General features: G+C 39.3%; 1 protein-coding gene across 2 annotated transcripts in view; it reads right to left on the reverse strand.

Annotated features, from left to right (window-relative positions):
• Positions 1–3870: 3870 nt before the first annotated feature.
• TBC1D9 (TBC1 domain family member 9) overlaps positions 3871–22067 on the reverse strand; it is a 54994-nt gene continuing 36797 nt past the window's right edge. The window contains exons 12-22 of one of the 2 annotated variants that reach the window (XM_049814689.1): positions 21656–21941; positions 20372–20501; positions 16715–16813; positions 16526–16594; positions 14947–15187; positions 9656–9721; positions 8345–8431; positions 7361–7435; positions 7122–7222; positions 5669–6163; positions 3871–4887 (exon numbers count right to left, since the gene is read on the reverse strand). In XM_049814689.1, the coding sequence (XP_049670646.1) occupies positions 4843–4887; positions 5669–6163; positions 7122–7222; positions 7361–7435; positions 8345–8431; positions 9656–9721; positions 14947–15187; positions 16526–16594; positions 16715–16813; positions 20372–20501; positions 21656–21941 (1694 nt within the window). In that variant the 3' untranslated portion in view covers positions 3871–4842. Of the gene's footprint in view, positions 6164–7121; positions 7223–7360; positions 7436–8344; positions 8432–9655; positions 9722–14946; positions 15188–16525; positions 16595–16714; positions 16814–20371; positions 20502–21655; positions 21942–22067 lie in introns of both variants that reach the window. The other variant, XM_049814688.1, reaches the window with a different exon arrangement.

A 22067-nucleotide genomic window follows, 5' to 3' on the forward strand; every position in this document is an offset into this window, starting at 1 on the left:
AGAGAATATTACACAGGAAGGCTGCCATACTCTGCAGCAAGTGGTAGAGATTAATTACTGCGTTATTTCAGTTGTTCTTAAAATCATGACTTTAAAACAAACCCCAACAAACCAACATAAAAACCAACCAAACCCAAACCAACAAACCACTACAAGGATTTTGTTTGAAGGACCTGGAAGTTAACTCTTGGAGTTAACTAACTCAAGTGTTTTTGTTCAGGAGAGTAAAACTTCAGGAACAAAACTAAGAGTTGGAGAAGATCTCTGGAGAACTTTTCTGGAGAAAGCGAAACTCCGATATGTGGTAGTGGTTTTTTTTTTAAGCCATGAAAATATTTTTACCTCTGTATCTTCCACTATGCCTTCATCTCCACACAAGCTACGTTAAATAATTCACTTGATTTTTCAGTTCCATGTACATTTCTCAGGTAGCCTTTGTTTCTACTCTAGAATTTTGGAGACCAAACACTTCTATTCATTAATGTACCAATGTGCCACTACATAAGAACTACAAAATCTCACCTGTAGCAATTTTTATTTCTTCAAAAGCATAGAGCAGGTCCTGCACTATAGAAACACCCCACTCCTCCAAACCCCAAACATCAAGGTTGGTCAGTTATGCAAATACCAGTTACTTCAGGAAATGGGATGAGGAAGCAACTATTCAGGAAATTTAAACTGAGATATTGAGTACCACAGAAAAGAGAACCATGTTAAATTATGTTCTGCTGTGACATGCTTTGAGACGTTACCTGCATTTATTGGGAGCATCTCACACTGCAGTTAAGACTAACTTCCTGTACTTCATCCCCTGTATTCCCAGCACTGAAACACTCATACCCAGCGACGCTGCCGATACCGGCATGTGCCACACATTTCTATTATTAGCCATATTCCAACGTAATGTTCACTGCCACAGCTTTGTTCTAATTATTTGCTGTTGGGCTAATTTATATTTTCACTATTGAATAAATCAGCATTTTAAATGAGCTTTAAAAGTCACAGCTGCCACTTGCAGTACATAACGTTTGACTCGAGACTATCTTGTAGCAGAAAGAAATAGAAACAGCATAAAAAAGCCCCCCTGCTTTCTTCCAGCCAGAGGATAAGGCTCAGTAATGGACACGACTGCTTCCCTTTCCTTCCTGCTATAACGTTGCGCCTTGGTGCTTATCTAAACTGGTGAGCTCTAGTCACGGACCAGCCCTCTCCTGCCACCTCAGGTGTTGATGGCAGGGTCCAAAAGGAAGGCCCCGGGCGCTGGAACCTCGAGCTCTAGCTAAGCAAAAGGCCAGGGTACTAAGGCACACTTTGCCATGGGCTGAGCTCACCCACCAACCCGAACGCTATTCTGCAGTATTTTCTCATTTTTTCCAGATGTTTTAGTCTAAGTCCAACTAGTCCATTTTTCTTACAAAAATGGATACAGCAGCATCAAGTATTTTTTACAGTTAATATTTAATTTTTGATAAAAAGCATCTTCTAGCTACCGAGTACCTCGTTATTATGAATTACCAAGAACTGGAACAGACAAGAGATTATGGTTAAGTCACTCACAGGGATGCCAGAAGTTTGGAGACTTAACAGCACCGGAGCTCATCAGTGTGCATTCAGCCCAAATTGGTGGGGACTTGGCGAGCCATGCTCCCTCCCTGTAATACACTGGTACAGCCACAGGTGCCTTCTCTGACCTAGTGCTTTTCCATTCAGGCAGGTTGTAGGCTTACAGTGCTTACGCATCAGCTTCGTTTTGTTCCTCTAAGCATCCTGATGGAATTCAAACTCTTCCCAACAGTTTCCTGTTGGTTTCTGTATCGTGCCTTCTGTCGAGAGACCCAGTTACCACCAGTTTCAAAATGCTGCTGCAAGACTAGAGATTAGTAATGAACACCCTGTGGCAGGATGGATCCAGAAGCTTGGACAGTGGCCAGCGGAGGAAGCAGACGCAGCTGCACAGCTTTCCAAGCAAAAGCACCATCTCTTTGCTTGACCGACCAACTGCTTTAAGGCTATTCCCTTTCTCTCCCATGGCCCCCTTAGACGCCACACCATATATACCATACCAGCCTCTGCTATTTTAATTTATGACACACCTCCTGACATATGACATCTACTACAACAGAAGCTCCAGTGTCACTATATAAGAACCCCTGAGGTGCTTTTCTCTTTACAACAGTTTTGATGTAAAATTTTCAGTAGGTTTAATACATCACATAACATGCTTTCTGTCTGCTTGCTCCAAACTCATGTAAACAAACCTTCATAAGTCTCAAACACAACTCTCAGCTCTAACACCTAGGATTCAGGAGCTGTAAGAAGCTACAATGAAGGAAATAAGTACCATTGAAGATCAAAGAGACTCGATCTCAAAGCATACAAAGCACAAGACATAGGCATATCTAAAACCATACTGACTTGCTTGTGTAGCATGCCTACACATACAGATAAGACTTCAAAAATATTCACTCACGTTTTCACATCACTGTATGCTGGTCAGTAGAACTCTTCTGCAGCTTTCCTCTCATCAACTACCACCCAGCTACTAAAGAGCAGGTCACGGCAGATCTTGTCATCAAATAGGCAACTGCCAGGTGGCCATTTGGTGTGGCCCTAGTCAGGTGAGCTGCATCACCCCCCAAAACCTGGAGAAAATCAGCTCACCTGGCTGCTACCTACAGCAAAGCCATTCATAAAGATGACCTGGCTTACCCTTGGGAGCTTTGTTGACATGATCAGGAAGGTAAGGAAGGCTACTGGAGCAAAACAAAAAAAGTTGCCTTGTAAAATGGCTCCTGTTACACCAGAGATCCACCTGTGGATGCCTCTTCTCCTTACAGGAGTTGTAACAGCAAAATAATTTTCATGATACGTTGTACCCCCAGACCCATTCATGGGGTGTGGAGCAAAGCTGGCAAGCCCTTGTAAGATAAAGAAATGTTTTTCATCTGTGGTCTGTGCATCTCTAGGGGTGTGTGGCAGACTGCCACTAGGCTTAAATTCACTTGGCCATGGCAGACACCTAAAAGAGAAATATTTTAGGGATCTGCAAACTTAAAAAAGGTCAACAATCCGCTTAAAGATGTTAACCCTTAGTGCTGAAGGCTTCTGTGATAACTTACTCAGCTGCCAGGCATTACCATAAAGCAGCCTGCTCTGGCCTTGGCATCTTAAGTTAGTCATATTCTTCAAAATGGTGATTACAGCTTCAGATGAGTATCATTATCGGATACACATGTAAACCAATCCGCATAGTCTCATATGCAGAAAGACTGTATTGCTTTTTCATACTGTTATATGTGGTCTACATATGGCTAAATCATAAAGAACTCCCAACAAAAGAAAAAAAAAGAACAGTAAACTGACTGAGACAAGGGATATACAACCTGTGCTCAGAAATTAACAGCCAAGTTTTGCAAATTAACTTTATATACACACGAATAGATGGTAAGTTTCCAAAACGTAATTCACTGAATAGAGCACATCCATGTCTGTTCTGTCACTGCCACGGTTTTCAGGCTGACATCTCAGCTTACGAGTACCCTGTAAAAAACATTCTAATATTTAAAGCCTTAGAAGCATTCCCAGTGAGCTATAGCAAAGCATAGATGGGTCATAAAATATCTGGGTGTCTTAAAATGTAGTAACTGTTGTCACCAAATGTGAGCATAGCAGGGAAAACTGCTTAATGAAATTGGGGAAGGGTGAGAGAAGCTTGCATGGGTTGCTTGTTGCAGATGGGATTAAACACATTCAAGTGTTAAACCAAACCAGGCATGGGAACAACAAATGTTTTTGTTCTGAAACCTGGTGTTGAAGATCCAAAGGAATTTGTCTGTGTAATAAAACACCACCACCTACTTTTCCCTCTAGCATGACTTTAATAGTTAAAAATCAAATCTGTGCAGTGTACTTTATTTGTTCACATTACCTATTTGTGGTTAAAAGCCACTTCATCTGACAGTTTAAAAGCATTCTTTTAAAACAAAAGAATTAAACATAGCTTCTGCTAAAAAATCTGCAAGTTACATGGATGCAATATACAGGAGTATAAAAAAATCAACAGTATTCTACAGAAAATATTCTCAAAATAGCAAATAAAGATTAGGCATGTAGGCATGATCCTGAACTGAACAGATATGAATTAAAAAACAGCTAACAAAATTTAAAAAAAATCCTGAATATCTGTATAAAAGAAGCAAGGATTCAAAGTGCAGGTGCTCCAGTTTTCATTTTAACATATTATTCAGTAAGTTGATACAGGATACTATTCATTTTATATAAAGTGACAGTGTTCTCAGTAAGACTTAAACATTCAGTTACATTATCTTGCAGATTTTTTCATTACTGCTACTTTACACGTTGTAAATGAAGACTTATGCAATACAGATTTTTATTTTCTTAATCTAACAAGGATATAATAGGTTGGTGGTAAAGGTTAGTTTTAAGAGCTAAGCTATATATGTGCTGTAGATCCAGCCTTAGAAGTATACATATATATTTTTTAACTTTTAAAAACAGTTTTCAATTTTTAAAAAGAGACTCTACCAATCTGTTCTGGGACCTGCGTACCCTGTCTTTGGAGCACACCAGCAAAGCTTCCAAGTCCACTGGTTAGGAATGCAGCTCCAGGCAGGTCATGCTGGAGGTCTTTCCTTGGTGGCCGCAGCTGGGAAAGGGCTTTCTCTCTACTGGGTTTAGTGCAGCCAGAGGCCGCTGAACCCAGGGAAAGGCAAATGGGCTCTGCCTTCTGTTGGAGCTGAAATCATCACATTTAACCACTTTTGCCTGAGGTGCCAGCCAGGCTTGGGATGGACTTCTCGCTTTTATTTGAGTGTACCAGTATCAAGCAGAGGAAGTTAGGAGCCAGGCAGGTATCACTGAAGTGGTCTTTCATATATTAAAAAAAATAAAATTGAAGCATACATTAAAACCCATTGACCTCTTTGAAAAAAAAAAAAAAAGTTATATGAAATAAAATTATCCTTCAGGGATGTTGCCTGGAACTTAATTTCACCTGGTGTCCTATTCAGGTTGACAGCGTCCCTTTAAATTTTAGGTACTTCCTGTTTTGTTCATTTTTCCCCCCAAGAATGAGATCTCTATATATGTCTATTTTAAAAATGCACATAAATATTGGCATTAAGTTTACATTTAGAAATTAAGAACTAATCTTTACCATTTTATATTGAGAGCAAGGTTAATAATACACACACTTCACTGACAACTGTTACTTTTTTTCTGTATTTTGAATAAAATTTGCATTTGTGTAACATTTCCCACAGAAAGAGTGACTATACTTCAAGATAGTTAAGTTTGTACCCCAACATTTTCACATTAGTGAAAACAATCACATTTTGAAAATACCAGGGCCTGTGCCAGGTACTAATAAATACAGAATAATAAAAAAAAAACAAACCCAAAAAAACCTGGCTGCCTTTTATCCCGACATAGTAGAGATTTCATAGTCACTGGCCGAGGTTATTGGTTTACCCATCATCCTTATGTTTTTAGCATTAGTAATCCTAGCCATCATGGACACAGGCTTGTCAAAGTACCTAACCAGTGCTGGCTCAGTCAAAAGGGAGGCTAAAAATTGTTCAAAAGTAATGGCCCAATCTCTGTCAATGCTAGTGCTTCTACGAAGAGAAGTGGTGTGGTTGCTCCGTACCAAAACGGTGTCTTCACCGATGTCCTCGCAGTGCAGCTTTTCTTCTTCATGCGAGCCTGCACTCAGTACCGAGTAGGAAGACATCGAACTATCATCTTTTGTATCATCGTCGGAAATGAGCATGGAAGAACAGGCTCCGTTGTCTCTGGGAGAAGAGTCTTCGAGCTTAATGTCTTCCATCTGCATGCCCAGGGTGCTGTCAGTGCAAACGGCCTCCTCATCATTGGTGACAAGGCTGCTTTGGAATGGCTTGTGCTGTTCGAGGGGGTACTGCTGGTGCTCTTTCTTCTGAAACAGCTCACTCTGAATAGTTTTGCTGCAATTGTTACTGCTGCTGTCCGTCTCTTTTGTGGGCTGCGCACTGAAGAGCTTACCAACCTCACCTATCTCCAAAAGCAAGCTTGTCACAGCAGCGGTAGCATGGTACAGATCTTGTTCATTGGGGTCTTCACTGAACATATTGTACATTGTCTTGCACAGTTCAATGAACTGTCCCTAAACACAGAGGGAGGAAACATTAATAAGAGGAGGAAACAAATTGGACTGAGATCTACTAAATCACTTTTAAAAGTCTGGAATAGAGGTATGATGCAGTACTTTATGTGATTAAACTGAAATTGGAAATAATCTAGGTGCAGTCTAGAAAGCATTTTCTATGACTGGGCAGCCAGATGTTTGCCTCTCTTAAAGCTACGTAGAATAAACTGTTGGATGTTTCTTCCAACGTACGACAAATTTATTTCTCTGCAGCCACAGGAGGGCAACAGAGGGTGAGCAGTGAGACACTTAGCATTCATTTTGGTGGATTTTCTTGTAGGAATGATGCTAAGTATAACTAGGGGTCTGATTAACAAGAAGTAATGAAAGACAAAATAAGAGACCTGCAGCACTCTTGTAATTCACAGTGGTAACTTAGTTGGACGTGAGTCTTTCAGAATTCAAAACTCTCACATGAAGTAGGAGGGAGATTTGCTTAGGGCTACCTTAAGTAAGAAGCATTGTTCTACAGGGAATAAACCTTCCCTAGGTGCTCTGGAGGAAACAGCTGTCCCAATGGGTCTCCTCCTCCTTAGCAGCTATGGATCTAAGGGGAATGAGACTCACAGTATAAATTACAAAACATAAAATGCTTTTTTTCAGGTAATGTGTATCAGACATTATGAGCTAGCTGGTGATATTCAGTGTCATATTACCCTTTGTCTAGAGATCAAAATAATATGTTATCATTCCTATATGTGTGTATTGTATTGTATTTTTAGGATGTTTTGGGAGCTGAATGCCAGTTACAGTATGTTGAAAATAACTAGCTTCTGTAATCAGCTGACTGCTGCTCTGGTAAAAAAGTATCTGCCTCAAAATAAAACCTCTATTCAGTGTTAATGTATTGAATATTTATGGGTATATGAAGAAAGTTTAAAGTTAATGAAAAATCAATAAGTGTCAGCAGAAGTACCTGATTCAGTTTGGGCAAGTCCTTTGTGTTTTTTGCTTTGGATTTATTCTCTTGGCTCCACATTCTCAGATAATTTCGATTCTCTTGTGAGCTCTTCTTGCCTATTGTCAACAAATTACCCAGAGATGCAGGAAAAGTCCATGAAGAAACCTTAAATTAATACTTTTTTTCCCCATTTTCTAAAGGAACATCTTTACAAGAAATGAAAGATGTAATTCAAATGGAGACACCATACATACCTTTGTCTGTTTTCAGACTCACTGTAACAAAGCCATCATCTACTCCTTGTTTGTTCCTGCCGTCTAGGCCAACAACTAGGAAGTGGAAGGGTGGGGGGAGAGAGAGATCAGTGTGAGTTTTAGATACATACATACTTTTCATGTGTCCAGTTCAAAATAAAGAAAATGTTTACACTGCAGAAAATGCAGAGTAAAAAGGACAGGACTAAATAATGATTTTTGCCTATTCTTAAATCTGCTGACAAATTCCATATAATTAATAATATAAATACTAAGACAGGGACCATCTTAGGTTTTGTTTGTATAGTACGATTAGCCTGTGTTACCACAACACAAACAGCTTCTAGCATGATACACGTTTGGTGATTATATTAGCGCATCTTCTTTTGTTTATCAGGACTTGAAATTGCCATCACTAGTCCATTAATTCTTATCTGTATTTTCAAACAACCTTCCTTCCCCCTGTAATCTGAAGGACGGGCAACATTTTTCTTGAATCAGAGAGAAACTTAACATCAAATGTCTCAAGAAAAAGAATGCCATTTAAGACATCAGCGATGAGACCCAGGTTCTCATTAGGCCACAAAAAGATTTCAAACTGCTGAACTACATTTTGATATATCTTTTGGCTTCAGTTTTTTAGAATATTTTAAGTTCTGATCCAAATATATCTTGAAAGCCAATATATTTATTCTCATTCTCCATCAAGGAGATGATGCGCCTATCACAAAATTACTTCTATTGCAACACACCAATGACATTATCCTGAGAGTACTTCTGCAATGCACAATCCAGGGGAGTTCTTAGTGTACGCATGCCTGCTCCTCCAAGGATATCAAGATATATACAAAGACTATATATTTCTTTTTACAGAGAATACTTCACTTACAAAGTTTAATCCAATAAAAAAGTAGCTTCCTAAAAAGACATGTTGTTTGAAATGCATTACCTCATACTTTTATGCCCGAGACAAAAGATGCCTACCATGTGTACATTCTGGTGTGATGTCCTCAAAAAAGTACTGAGTAGCTTCAAAAGCAGAGTCTGGCTCTTCTTGCTCAGGGGATGGATCTAAGCAATACAAAAAACATTCTTTCATTAAAAACTCCACTGTTTTAATTAAAAACTAGAACATATTTCCATGGATACATTTAGAATATCGGTTTCTAGAAGTAAAAGTGTGAAGATGTGAGAGTTTAAGAATCATCTCTTTTCAGCTCACAGGAGATGAACAACTGGACCTGTACTGTCTCCTTCCCAATAACAAATAATGTCTAACTAACTGTTTGCTTTCAGAGGCTGGCTTGCCCATCTTCCCATGTCTACTTCCATTACTTTCTTCTGTGCAGCTCAGCATGTCCTAAGCAGGGTATGAACCCTTTTCTAGCTGGAAACAGTCTGTCATGGTTTGGTATGAGCTTACCAGTCCCCAAAGACCAGAAGCTGCATTCTTAAAAACAGATCTCTTCTGTTATAGTTCAGTAATTCCCCCCCACCCCCCCCCCCCAGTTAAATTGGTGAATCATTCAAGTCTACCTCCAGCAAAGCCAGCTGGGAGCAATCAGGGACAAATGTTCAAAGCACATGAAGGTGAGATAGCTTTTAGGTATCTTTACCAGAGGATGTAAACGTGCACAGGAATTACACTACCCAAACAATTGCAGCGAGGACAGCAATAGGTACTTTATGGCACACATGTGACAAGCCAGAGAGGATATAGTTCCAGGACATTATTTTCTTCAGGCACAAAACTGTTTTGAGATGTCTCCATCCCTTCTCCACCCTAAACTGCCTTTCTCACTTCGCCGAGTCCAACAGTTTGTACAGCTCCCTGGAAAACACATCTATGAAACGATCTGGAGCTTTCCTCTGCAAATAGTTTTAGCAGCCCAGAGGGTAAACAAAGAAGAAAGCCTGGGGACAGGAAGAAGTAGCCAGGGCACGCAGGAACATTTTAAGCTAGCTTCACTGTTAAATAAAGTGTGTTATGGTAACAAATGCTGAAGGACACTGTATTTGTTACACATGGAGGAAGTCACCAACTGCAGCTAAACAGGCAAGAGACACATATAAATGGCCTGTTTGTGGCCGGAGCAATAGAGGGCTGCACAGGTACTTTCAGACTTTCCAAATTCATGTCTGGTTATGGTAGAAGCTCTCTTATTTTACTACTGCATAAACAGCTACAAGAATCCCCACAAAGTAATTTTTAATTGGGAAAGCTAGTCATAAACAACTCTGCTCCAAGTTTCTGTTCTCAACAAGACAACAGCTATTTTGACATCATTTACTTACCAGGCAAAACATGCATTTTATACAGTAGCTTCAGCTTCTCTGTAAGATCTCCATGGCATGCCGCACCTAAAGAGCATCATATATGGTATGTTAATACTCAGCATTCAATGCCATTCTATTTACTATTGCTACAACATTTCATTTTAGAAGCTGGTATATTCACTCTGGGAAGCACTGTACTCCCTTTACACCCCGAGATCATAAGGCAGCCACTTGACTTCTAAGATCATATGGTCTGCAGTAGAAATAGCAAGAGAACACTGATCACCTCACCCTGAATTTTGTACTTCAACCTTGGGTCCTTCATTAAATGTGTATTTTATAATGCTCAAAAATAACCTATGATCACAACATTACCACTCAGAAAGGCCTCCAGCTGAAAGTTAAGATAACCTTTTTGTGTGGACTTCAAACTTGCTGATCTAAGGATCCAGTAATAACATCATGTGATTTAGAACAATAAGATATTAACCAAAAAGAGAGAGAGAAATTAAAGTAAACAGCATTTATCACAGCTTAGCCATGGGCTAAACTGATGTTCAGGCAATACTTTCTAGTGATTTATCCACCTCAACCCCTATTCCTTTCTGATGTAGACTACAATTAGCTGTATGAAATCCAAGTGGTCTATTGCAGCCCCTCCTTTCAATTAATTAAATAGCTATTAGTTAATTTTAAAGTACTGAAATAACCAGTAATCAGACTTCTTCATAAATCTTACTTGTTATGACAAGTAATTCATAAATGAATTAACCTTCATTTATTATGCAGAGAATTATTTTACCTTACAGGCTACCATGTCAACTCCTGCTATGCAAACTACAAAGTGTGGTTTGGCAAATACTAACAATCACAGTGTACTGTAAAGCTTAAGACTACAATAAATAGTTGTTAGGTCAAAGAATTAAGTACGTCTATGTTAGCCATTTTGCTTTCAACTTGGTCCTTTTTAAGCACAAAACCAACCATGCAGATAATGCTTTCTCTTCTGGTGAAACTATGTCTTCGGTTACGCACCCAGGTACCACGTGAAGTGCCCCACTGCTAAAGGCGACATGAAATAACCAAAACACAGACTGGGCTGCAGTTCTGCATCCTCCAGCAATGGCTAGGGATGCATTCACCAAAACAGGATTCAGGGCACAAGGTGTCTGGTGACACATGTAGGCTTGTTCCTCTCCCCGTCCCCAGATGTGAAGACAACTGAAAAATCTCAACCACTACTGCTTTTCACTTTTTGCATGAGGTGAATCTGTGTGTGCTTCCTAATGCCAGGCCCTTTTCCCCCCGAAAACGTACGTGAATGAAGACATCACAAAGTGGGACAAGTCTACTAAAGATGTTATCTGGACTCCCTCAGAGACAACCCTCTGGGTCGCCGCTGGGAAAGGTCAGAAAGTTTTACAAAGGGAAGAACAGTCTACTGGCAATTTGCAGGAACTGCCTGACAGTTAGCTGCAGTGAGCTACCCAAGATACGAGGACTGATGCTGTATTAAACAATAAAAAAATTTAGGCTACATTCATAAAGACAACAGAAGAAGAACAGCCCTCTGGTAAATGTGCCCCTATTATGGAGAGTTAGGGGAGACCTTTGTATGGGTGGATACCTCAGCTCAGGCCACTACTTTGACCTGCACGCTGCAGTACAGAGATAATTTCACAGGAGAGCCTAGAGAATTCAGTGGCCTCCTGCATGGCCCCTGCATCCCTGAACAGCAAAGTAGATGACCCTGCTGCAGGCCTGTGAACAGCACTGGGGATGGGGTAAGACCATTCATAGTCCCAACAAGAAACACTTCTTTCCTTCCTGGCACTCTGGAGTCACAGGTCTTAAAACCTCAACAACTTTCAGCAAGTCTTGTCTTTTTGCAGTATGAGTCTCAGATGATGCATCACCAGTTTTTATCCAGAAGTTTTAAATTTACTTTGTGGCAAGAGAAGAAACCATGCTTGGAAGAGAGGATGACTACACCCTTTGAATCTTTCTACCTGAAACAGCAACAGTGAAAGCTGTCACTTTCATGGTGCAACCAATGTCCTCACACACACATCTGCTCTTACCCTTTGCAGGGCTTGACCACCACACCCATTTTCATGGCACGACTATGAACAACATTTACTGAGCCCCCCTTCGGACTATTATCCTTCTGCCAACACTATGCAGGCATCATGTCTTTTGTGGGCATAATGTTGTACATGCACAGTTTTCCCCGTCTTCTTTGAGGCCATTAACAAAGTAATTAAACAGGTTATTACCTTATTCTGTTAATATAAAACTTAGTAGCAACATAAAAGTGTTGGCTTCACTTGCCCCTCCCTTGAACATAGGTGGAGGGGTGCGGAGTGTTTGTACTGCATTTAGCTCCCTGAAAGGATCGAAGGAGTGGTGAGGTTAACACTCTGCTTTCTGAACATCCTCCTGCAACCTGTGCCTGGAGAAAAACTGTTTTCAGGGAAAAAAAAATACACTCAGGTACTCCTTGAGAGACAAAAGTTTTCATGCTGCCGGCTTTTGCACAAGGCTGTGGCGAGTGCTGCAGTCACTGGAGAGGTGGAAGACCTGCATGCTCTGAAAAGGGAGTATTGCAAAAACATAATGGGAGGCAGGGGGCCACTTTGAGTCTATGGGGAAATTGCTTTAGCTTACTAGTATCCTGAGTCAACAACTGACATGCTATAATCCAGTGTGGTATCAGGGTGTAGGTGACCCTCTCCACAAGTGAATACCCCAAACAGCTCATAACCAGGGCTGACAACCCTTTCTGAGCACCATAACTCCTAGAGCAAACTAATCAAGATCACTCCTTTATTTGAAACAGCAGTCAAACGACACAGAGTAAACATACAGAAGAATATGCTAGGCTGTTCCATCTTTGCTCAGCTGAGGCCCTAGAGGCACCTGAAGTAGGGGGTTCTTGAGCTATTTGCTGCAGGGGCTATGAAAAGAAAATGGATATTCCCAGTTGCGATTACAGCACTCTTGTATCCCAAGGATTTCATGCTGACACAGAAGAAAGGGCCACGAGCCCAGGCTGGGACACACAGGACCCCTTTTTTTACCTCCTCTTCGTGGAGCTCCTTGGAGTCAGTGGCATCAAAGAGAGGCTTCGATGGAACAAAACCTTATGGCTACATGGAATAAGGCCATTGAAAGAGTTGTGAAACGGAAATACTTCAGGTGCCATGGCTGCTTCAGCCATCAACAAGCACCCTCTGAGATGGGCCATGCCTAGGAAGTACTTGAACAGGACACTTCCTTTAGGAAAGAAAGACTTGAGTAACCAGGGGCAGAGTCCAATACTGCTGTTTGGACACAGTAAGATGAGAAAGAATGGTGCCCATGGGTCACCTCCATAATGCTCATCCTCTGACTGTGTTTTCCAGGACAGCCACAATGAAAAGGCAACACAGTCCCCTCTCAAGTAGATGTGTGTTGCTCTAACAGAAGATATTCCCTGTTTAGGAGATTTTCATAGCCAAGGCATATTGGGTTGGTGAGGCAAACTGAAGCAGCTGATGTTTGTGGAATTTTTAAAAGTCCTGGGGCATGGTGAAATATGCTCAAACAAATACCATGTTGTTTTTGTTGACAGTGTTGTCCTTGCTACCATTCATGTGCTTCTTAAAAAAAAGGGGTTGGGGGTGTTGACTTTAAAAAAAAAAGTTTTACAGCTATGCTACATTGGGCTTAGTTTCTGAAAAAATGTGGTTTTGCAGAATGAGCAGTTTTGATTGTTTAGCCCATTGAAGATTTCAGTTCAGTCATGGTGGCTTATAGCCACATTTGTGCATTTTACATTCATTTCTGTTCACAGTGCTCAACACTGTTCCTTGCTTTTATTGCTCATTATTGTCTCTAAAAAATGCTGTCTCAACCAATAACTGGTTGATTGTTATTAACAGCATCCTGTAAGCAGCAGGAGTAGTTAATCCATGGATCATGTCTCAAAAGGCCAGTAAGTGTTACCTGGCAAACAGTCCCTCACATACAATTCAGAACTGCATCATAGGAAGCACTGTTTTTTTGGGTGGTATGAAGGGGAGGTGTGCAATCAGTTTTACTGTCACACAGCTATTTTGCACCTGTGAGAGAACAGGTGATACCACTGATGTACAGAGGTTTTAATGCAAGGCTGCATTTGGACCCCTAATGCTTAAAAATACTGTTAAAGAGTTGCTGAAAGCCAGATTGGGAAACCTTTTCTCTCTCAAGAGAGATCAAAATGTAAAGTTGGAGGAAACATCAGGTTGCCATGAAATAATGCGATAGGTGGTGAGATGTTGGTCACTTACAAGGAATAATTCCTGCTACAGTCAAAAAAGGCATGGCCAGCTCCTGCCTCATCTTTGCTTCTTCGTGTGAATCCTGAGGCTTGCACATTCCCGTTGTTGCGATACTGACTTCCATGGGCTGTAATCTCCATTAACAACATTCATCCTCCCTATCTGACCTGCACCTCCACTTTCTCCTTTTCAGGTGACTTCCATCCTGCTCTCTCTCAGTCTGCGGTCTTAGTTATTGATTTCAGAAATAATACAGGTAGTACCTCTCACTGCATATACTGTGAGGTGCGATGCCTTCCCCTTGCACAGGGACACATGTATATGGGGTGTCAGCAGACTTCTAAAGAGAAGCACTTTTATTCAGGGGCAAACAAAACTAACATACTCACTCTATCTTTCCCCTGCCCCTTATATGTGCACATAAATTTCTCAAAAGTCTTCTTCCTGAACAACCAAAGAAGCAAATGATGCCTCTCTCTCCCCTTTCTAGAGCTGGTAGCACTGACAAAAGGTATAAATTCCCAACTTTTAGAGAAAGTTTAAGGAGCAGATAGCAAAATGCAGTGTTACTGAGAGGAATGCTACAGAATAACATACAAAAGACTTTCCCAAAGGAAAAGTAGTAATCACACCATTATGCATAAGGTTGCAGGTCATTTTCGTGTTGAGATTTATTAGTCAGGGAAATCCTCAGACCTCAAATGGACGTGTAGTTCATGTGTGGTCCTTCTCCCAGCATGATATACCACTGGCTAATGTAGATGCACCTACTGAGACCAGCCTAAACCCCATGGGGAACCACTGTCACAGGCATAATAAAATGAACTGAATGGTAGTACAAACAGCTCTTAAAACAAAGGTGACTTATGCAAATTGGCATACGTCAAACTCGAACTCATTATCTGATAGTTAATATAACATCTGTGTTTCTGGAGGACTGGATCCCCTTTAGAAGCAAAACTGTTTTGGTCAGATTACTTTGAGGGTGCTGTGAATTCTCCTTACTTAGCCCAGAGACGAATTCACGGAAGTTGATGAGCAAGTCTCCATTTTCATCAAGAAGCCTAAATAAGCGTGCAGCCAATACATCTGAATGAGTTCCACATGCCCAAGGAAAGAGAAGAGTGAACATCCCCTTGAACTGCTCAAAGTCAATCCGGTACTGCTCCAGATAAGGCAGGCTGGGATCATGCCGGTCAACAGCATTGCTGTTTCCTCCCCAGTAGCAGCTAGTCAGATGTTCTGCCTGAACAGAAGGCAAATGCTGTGAGATTATCATTACCTCTGTAAACAACTCATCGCTACCAATGAAAAAAAAAATAAAAATTTCCAAACTCATACAACACATTCTTAAAACAACACAAGACTAGCAGATGTATTTCCATCTACCTAGCCCTTGCACTTCTGCAAGAGGTTTTTCCTCTAACCAGCACAAAAAGTCATCCCTCTACAAAAAAAAGAAGATAAAGCAAAACTATTTCTGCCTCCCAGGCAGATGAAACATGAAATACTGTTTTGAACAGAGTGGTAAGCAGCCATGACTTGCATGTATACACAGTCTTGTTGTGCTTAGTCATCCCCTTCAACCTCACCACACAGTCAAGTCAGAAAGGGGACTCTCATGAAATTTTTAATTTCAGAGCACATGAAAATAGCTGTTTATTTGAAATATTTTTTGTTGAACTGTACAGGCTCAAGAACACTGTATAAAGTCCTACTCTTTCAGTCTTACTGAAGTCAGTGAAAGTTCTGGAGCTGATTTCAGTGGAATCTAATTCAAAATGATTCAGAGGCTTAGAGAAAGAGATCCTAGCACTGCACAGTGATCAACCAGGGTGGACCATCTGACTTGGTCTCACTGATTGCATGGAAGACTGAAAGAAGCCACTGCAGGATTTGGACAATTGTAAGACCTGACATCAGAGATGGGTAATTGAAAGGAAAAAATTCTTCATGGTATTAAAAAAAAATAAAAATCTCTGTTATAACAAAACAGAGGAAGAAAATGTCTTGTTTTAAGGCAATGCATGAAGGTGAAGCTGAAGCATTTTAACTGCTCACCTTTAAATTTGCGGATCTAATGGTATTGCTGTACAATCAACTTACAAAAACACATCACCATGTGACACTAAATTTCCACGTGATACAGTATACATTAAAGCATTAACAATGGCAAAAATCAGCTATTGTGTTATCAAAGTATTAACTGTCTGAGATAATAGAAGAAAGGTATTTCTGTGCTAAATTCCAAAACTTGTGTCAGGTAGAGACAGACATACCTAAGTTTCTAAAAGCCTCTATCTATTTACTTTTTCACTATAACAGTTTTCATCAGCTTATTAATTTTTTCCATGGACAAATCATTTAGTGAATTACTTATATCCTGAGCTTTTAAAAACTAGTTGGCTTTTTTTTTTTTTTTTTTTTTTTGCATATTCAATAATACAGCAGCTAAGTCAAGTTTGTATTAAGATACCTGATAGTAAGTAACTCACAGACTCAACCTGGTCTTTAGAAAAGACACAGTCCCATATAAAAAATGAACATTTGCATTTCCTGCAAGCACATCTTCACTTTGTTTTACCTTGAAAAGAGCATATAGTTCCTCCAGTTCATCGATAGTAAAAGATGTCTCTGTCACAATAGTTCGTACCTTTTGAAACATAACATTAACAGTTATGGATTTGAAATCCATGTCTCATTGAAAAGCTAATTTAAGTTTCAGAAACTGATTGACCTTAATCTTTGCAAAGAACATTATTTCAGTACTTACCACATTGCGCTTTGTAGTATCTTCAAGGGTTTGGATAACTTTCAGCCTTTGTTTGAATCTCATTTGTTCAATTAAATCTGCTTGGATACTTCCAAATTTCTTAGAAGAGAAAAAGAAGTACAGGATAGTCTGTGTATTAAATACTTGGAATACTTAGCTTGTCTTTAATGTATTTGAGAAATTAATTTAATTATGTGATATACCACAAATGGTATGTTTTAAAAAACCTGCCGATAAGGCATTTTTTTTAACATGTAACAAAGTTGCAAAGACTTTAGGAATGTATCACTAGGTTTTATTTTTCCCAATAACATATTTTCATTTATTTTGAGAGGTCTTTATGAAGTTACAAATCTTCACATTTCAAAACATAATCTCAGTAGGTAGAAATTTCTTGCTTGGCAAATCTCTATGAATAAATAATTTCATAACTACTTCTGCAGGGTTTTATTTCAGCTTATCCTGGAATATCTCTTAATTGCTACAGAGAGAGAAGATATTTAGACTAACTGGATCTCTAATGGCTGAGACAGTATAGCACTCCTTACGTTCATGAGGATCTGAAACCAAGCATCAAGAACACAACTTCCATTAGAAAGAAGACTCTCTGAAGTGCCAAGTCTTATTTTCATAAGTTTTTTTAACAACACACATAAGCCTCAGGGAGCTCCTGCATATACTACAGAAGCACCCTAGGGGAAAGCCTATTAGAAATAATATTCCATGTTTTCATATGTAGAGGAATGGCTAAACCCCACGATTTATTTTTGTGAACTATAAGTAGAAGTTTTTTGCTATCAAGAAAACGCTTGTAACATACTTAGAAATGCACAGATGACCAGCAGGAACAATAATGCCAGACATCAAGTATGCCAAACTAAAAGGGGGTGGCAAGAAACGCTTTCATACAGGATGGTTTTATATTTCCAGTGCAAGTGTATGTACATAAGCAGGTCATAATTTGGTAGCACATTTGTGCATGATCAAATTAACGCTAAAGTTGTGTTTATCTGTAAAGCTGTGCACTTTTGTCATGTACCTTAGGAGTAAAAAGAAGTTTTGTGTAATTGGAGTATTTTGCAAATAAAGAAGTCTTTTGAAAAAATAGAATCTAGATAAACATCCATGAGCATCAAGCATCACAGAGGTTACAAAACCTTCAAAAGAGAGGTCTTTTGTGGCTCTAGGGCCACATTTATTCCAGTAATCAGGGCTTGTTCTCTGGTCCGGAGGCCAAACGGGATGGTCTGTTCGCATCCATACAACTAAAACTCACGTGGCCTACAGAAAAGGAAGGTTGCACGGACCTTCTCGGAACGGTCCATTGCCCATGTTAACTTCCAAATCATATAAGGAATTGTTGGAAGTATGTCACTTGTTCTAGATCAAAACTGTACCAAACCTTTCAACAACATAGGCCTTTGAGCGTCAGTTGTTTAGTTAAAATGGCCAAGATCCAGATACTACTATAGATGTAGCTTAAGTGTTTAAGGCCTTATTTTTTTCCAAACTAACACACACACAAATGAAAGGAGTTAAGCACTTAACAGTTCTGAATATCTGAGTCTACACTCCATTGACAGCTAGTGAGCTATGCACAGGCTTTTAAAGCTGTAGTGACTATGCATTAATTTAGTCACTTCTATTGTAATTATTATAATGCCAGGCTCTATAGCTTCTGAATTAACTGCAAAATTGAATGAAAATATAAGAGATTTCTTAGTAAAAAGTATTTTCAGCAAATGAAAAAAATTACTGTCAGGGTAAAATATACTTGTTATGTATTATTCTCTTATTTCAAGAATGTTTCTCTTTTAAAAGTAGAAAGTCAGTTCAATATCATCAGAGAGGGGTGATAACCAAAAAATTCCTCTGCATCACTTCAGCTTTCACTGTGGACTTCTCACATATGCACCTGACATAATTACCTAAGAGCTGGACAGGATCAGGGCATGATGGAAAGCAGCTCTTCATAAAACAATCAAAACATTGTGCTTTTGCCAGTGCTATGCCTTCACCAAGTTCTCAGGCTCATCACGTTCCCATGACAAATATCACAGGACAGTCTGCAACGGACAAGGTTTTCCCCCACCTTGAGGGTGGTGTGTGTATGTTTGAAGGAGGGCAAAGGACTCCAAGAAAAAGCATTTTTCCAGCTGTAGGCCTTCCTATGTTTTCATAAACAATAAAAGTCTAGAAGATTAAGGATAGATGGTTACCCAACAAGTACTTTTAACAGCTTAAACTCTAAAAAAGCAGAAGTATACTTGCTTACTTGGTATTTCGCTCTTTGTAGCTGCAACAAAGCTAACTGAGTTCCCAGCCCTGACTGCACACAACTAATTGAAGAACATAACAGTCATTGAGTAACAGATGCCTTGAAGTTTTTTTTAATCTTAATAGTTTACTATTGAAGTGTTGGGTGTTTTTTTTTAATAATCAAATCAAGCAACAATGATTCTCCTGAAACTAATTCTCTCTTTGCAACCAGCTCCTGCTTTCCTCACAGTTCTTCACTTCCCATGCTATTTGTTTTGCATAAGTATACTGGAGTACAGCTGGTTATTTATCTAGAAGGAGCTACAAGGTTCTGTGCTGCATAACCCCCCAAAAGACAGACTGGCTCTGCGTGGAGTCAGGTTATTCATCTAAAAGCAGTTAAGCCAATGCAAGCTGTCTTTGTGATGAGGAAATCAGAAAAATACAAGGGAAACAGAATTTCACATAAAAATCCTTCTCCCCATTCTAACGTCGTGTGAAGGAGAAGAACGATACATCTAACTTGATTCAGTTTGCCCTTCAGCATAGAATACACTAAGGACTACCTACTTCCTTGCTAAATAGGTACCATGTTATCAAAGCAAGGAGGTTTTAGGGACACAGGAAGTGCCTCAAAGAGCTGTCATATTGCTAAGTAGGAACCTACATCTTGAACTAAAAATACTAATTAACCCTGCATGTCAATGGAAGGAAAAAAGGAAATTAAGGAGAATAACTCTTTAAAATTATTCTTTAATTTTTATAAAAAATTAATACATCAGTGTAATCATCAGGGGTATTTTAACCAGCAGCTTATTTTTAAAATTTAAGGGCAATGAGACTGGTTTGCAAATCTCAGGGTTTTTGCAGGTTTTGTCCTGTGCTTTATAGATATTAGTTATTACCAGCTCCTTTCACTTGAAATTTTTTTAGCTTTGGTGATAATACAGAAGCTAGTGGCCCACAGCCCATTTCAGCACTTGCTGGAAAAAAAAAAAAAAAAGTAAAAGAAACAAAGTTCCACTGATAACAGAAAGGTCTTCTGAAATCTTATAGATTTCTCTAATATTTCAGTTTGTAAAAGCATGGAAAAGCTTAGATGAGAATTAACCTTTTTTGAATTAAAAATTCAGCCTTTTGTTTGCAAATCACTTTTTGGTTGTGGGCTGCTCTCCTTTGATGCTGCAGGCTTCTATACAAAACAGCTCCAGTTAAAAGTTTTGGTTAAAAGAAAAAGAAAGACTAACGCCTCTCCCCTGTCCCATTTCAGACTTCTGAGGTCTGTATTTCTTTTACATCACTTCAGTTCTGAGCAAAGCCAACTATAGAGCATCAAATTCCTCTGTAAAGCAGAACTAGTGTGGGTTGGCAAATTACTGTTAAGAAATCCTACCCTACCTCATAGGAAGACCTGATTAGTCTGAAGATATCCACCTCAGGATAAGGCTCTACATCATCACTGAGCAGTGAGTGAAGATGAGGAATGGGTGGAAGAGTGCTGTCCTTATTAGTTACGCTGTCCAAATATCTGGTGGGTGGGGGGGAAAGAAAAAAAAAAGAAATGAGAAACCCAAGATTCATTTGTACCCCCTCCCTTCTAAGGGTTAATAGAATAAGTGTTACATATAGATTATTAAATGTAAAAATGATCACACCACTCTCTACTAATGAACTACTTGATTTTTGACATCAGTAATTTGACAAATCCTAACACTGCTTTTTCTCAAAGAGAGCTAAGGTAACCCTGGTAATTCATTATCCTTGTCAAGAAATAGCTCAAATATAGCTAGTCACAAATGAGTGATTTATTGAACAAGTTTGTTGCTTCTGGCTGTTTAAATATGCTAAGGGAATTATGACACCATGGGAACAGGGATCAGTGTACTTCAGTCTACATACCCCCCCGTCCTACTACTGCTCAACGTTACTGCAAGGGGCTTTAATGGCTTGTTCCTCCCACCAGTGCAGCTGCTGTAGATCATTTGTCTTCTACTCAGCAGTTGCAGAACACTTAAATCCTCAGCAAGCACTGGGGCTTACTTCAGAGAAAACACAACCACAGTCGTCTTTAATCCCAAAGAAATTAAAACCAGACTTCAGTAAGGTTATAATAATGAAACTTATTAGGAAAAAAAAAAACCCAAAGTTTCAGCAGTATCTTGGACACTAAACACTACTACCAAACATGAGGAAATCGGAAGTTACACTCAGCAGTATTAGTTTGTATTAGTCTATTTGTCAGCTTCCTGTTTCACTGAAATCTATTCATTCAAGAGCCTACCTAATTCTTCTGAGTTCTGTTTAGTCCATTCCCAAAACAATTTCCCTTGAGATCAAGGCTTTTTCTTAGCAGCATTTAAAAGGCAGCAGGCAAAAGATGGAGTAACAAAACCCATGTAATCAACTAAAATAATCAACCAAAATAAGTTTCTATAACCAGGTTTGGGAAGTTTATTTGAATGTCTTGAAAGAAGAATTTATATCTTGTTGGTCACTTAACTTTATTTTAAGATAATATAAAGAGTACCATATGTGGGTGAAAGGGGACTATAAGTATGTAAAAAATTTACATCTATTGTATTGGTTTAAATTTAGTATTTCACCATAGAAGAAGAACACAAATCAGAAAAGCAAACAAAAAGAAAAATAAAATGAAGAGGCTTTATTTTTTGTAATAAATACCTTCCCAAGACTGTCATGGCTTCTCCATCATCTTTACAGTTAAGCAGCTTGTCTACATTAGCATCGAGGACAGCGAGCGCTAATTGAAATATCACCTTTATTCCTTCACAGAAGAAACAATCCACAACCACCACTGCACTTTCAAATGGCATTACACTGAGGAAAAGAGTGAGGAACCAGGACAGGGAAATGGTGGATATTACACCCAAGTCCTGCATGCAGTCATAAAGCTGTGGAACATAGTCACGAGCCAACTCTTCAAAGACACCCTGATCCACCAGTGCTCCTGTTGAAAATAAATAAGGTTGGATATCCATTAATTTGGGAGAAACTGACCACATCATCATTTAGGGGAGAAAAAAAAAGAAAAATTATATATATATAAATACAAAACCTAAGAATATTCTACATG

This window comes from Accipiter gentilis, chromosome 12 (genome assembly GCF_929443795.1).
Source record: "Accipiter gentilis chromosome 12, bAccGen1.1, whole genome shotgun sequence".
Lineage (NCBI taxonomy): Eukaryota > Metazoa > Chordata > Aves > Accipitriformes > Accipitridae > Astur > Astur gentilis.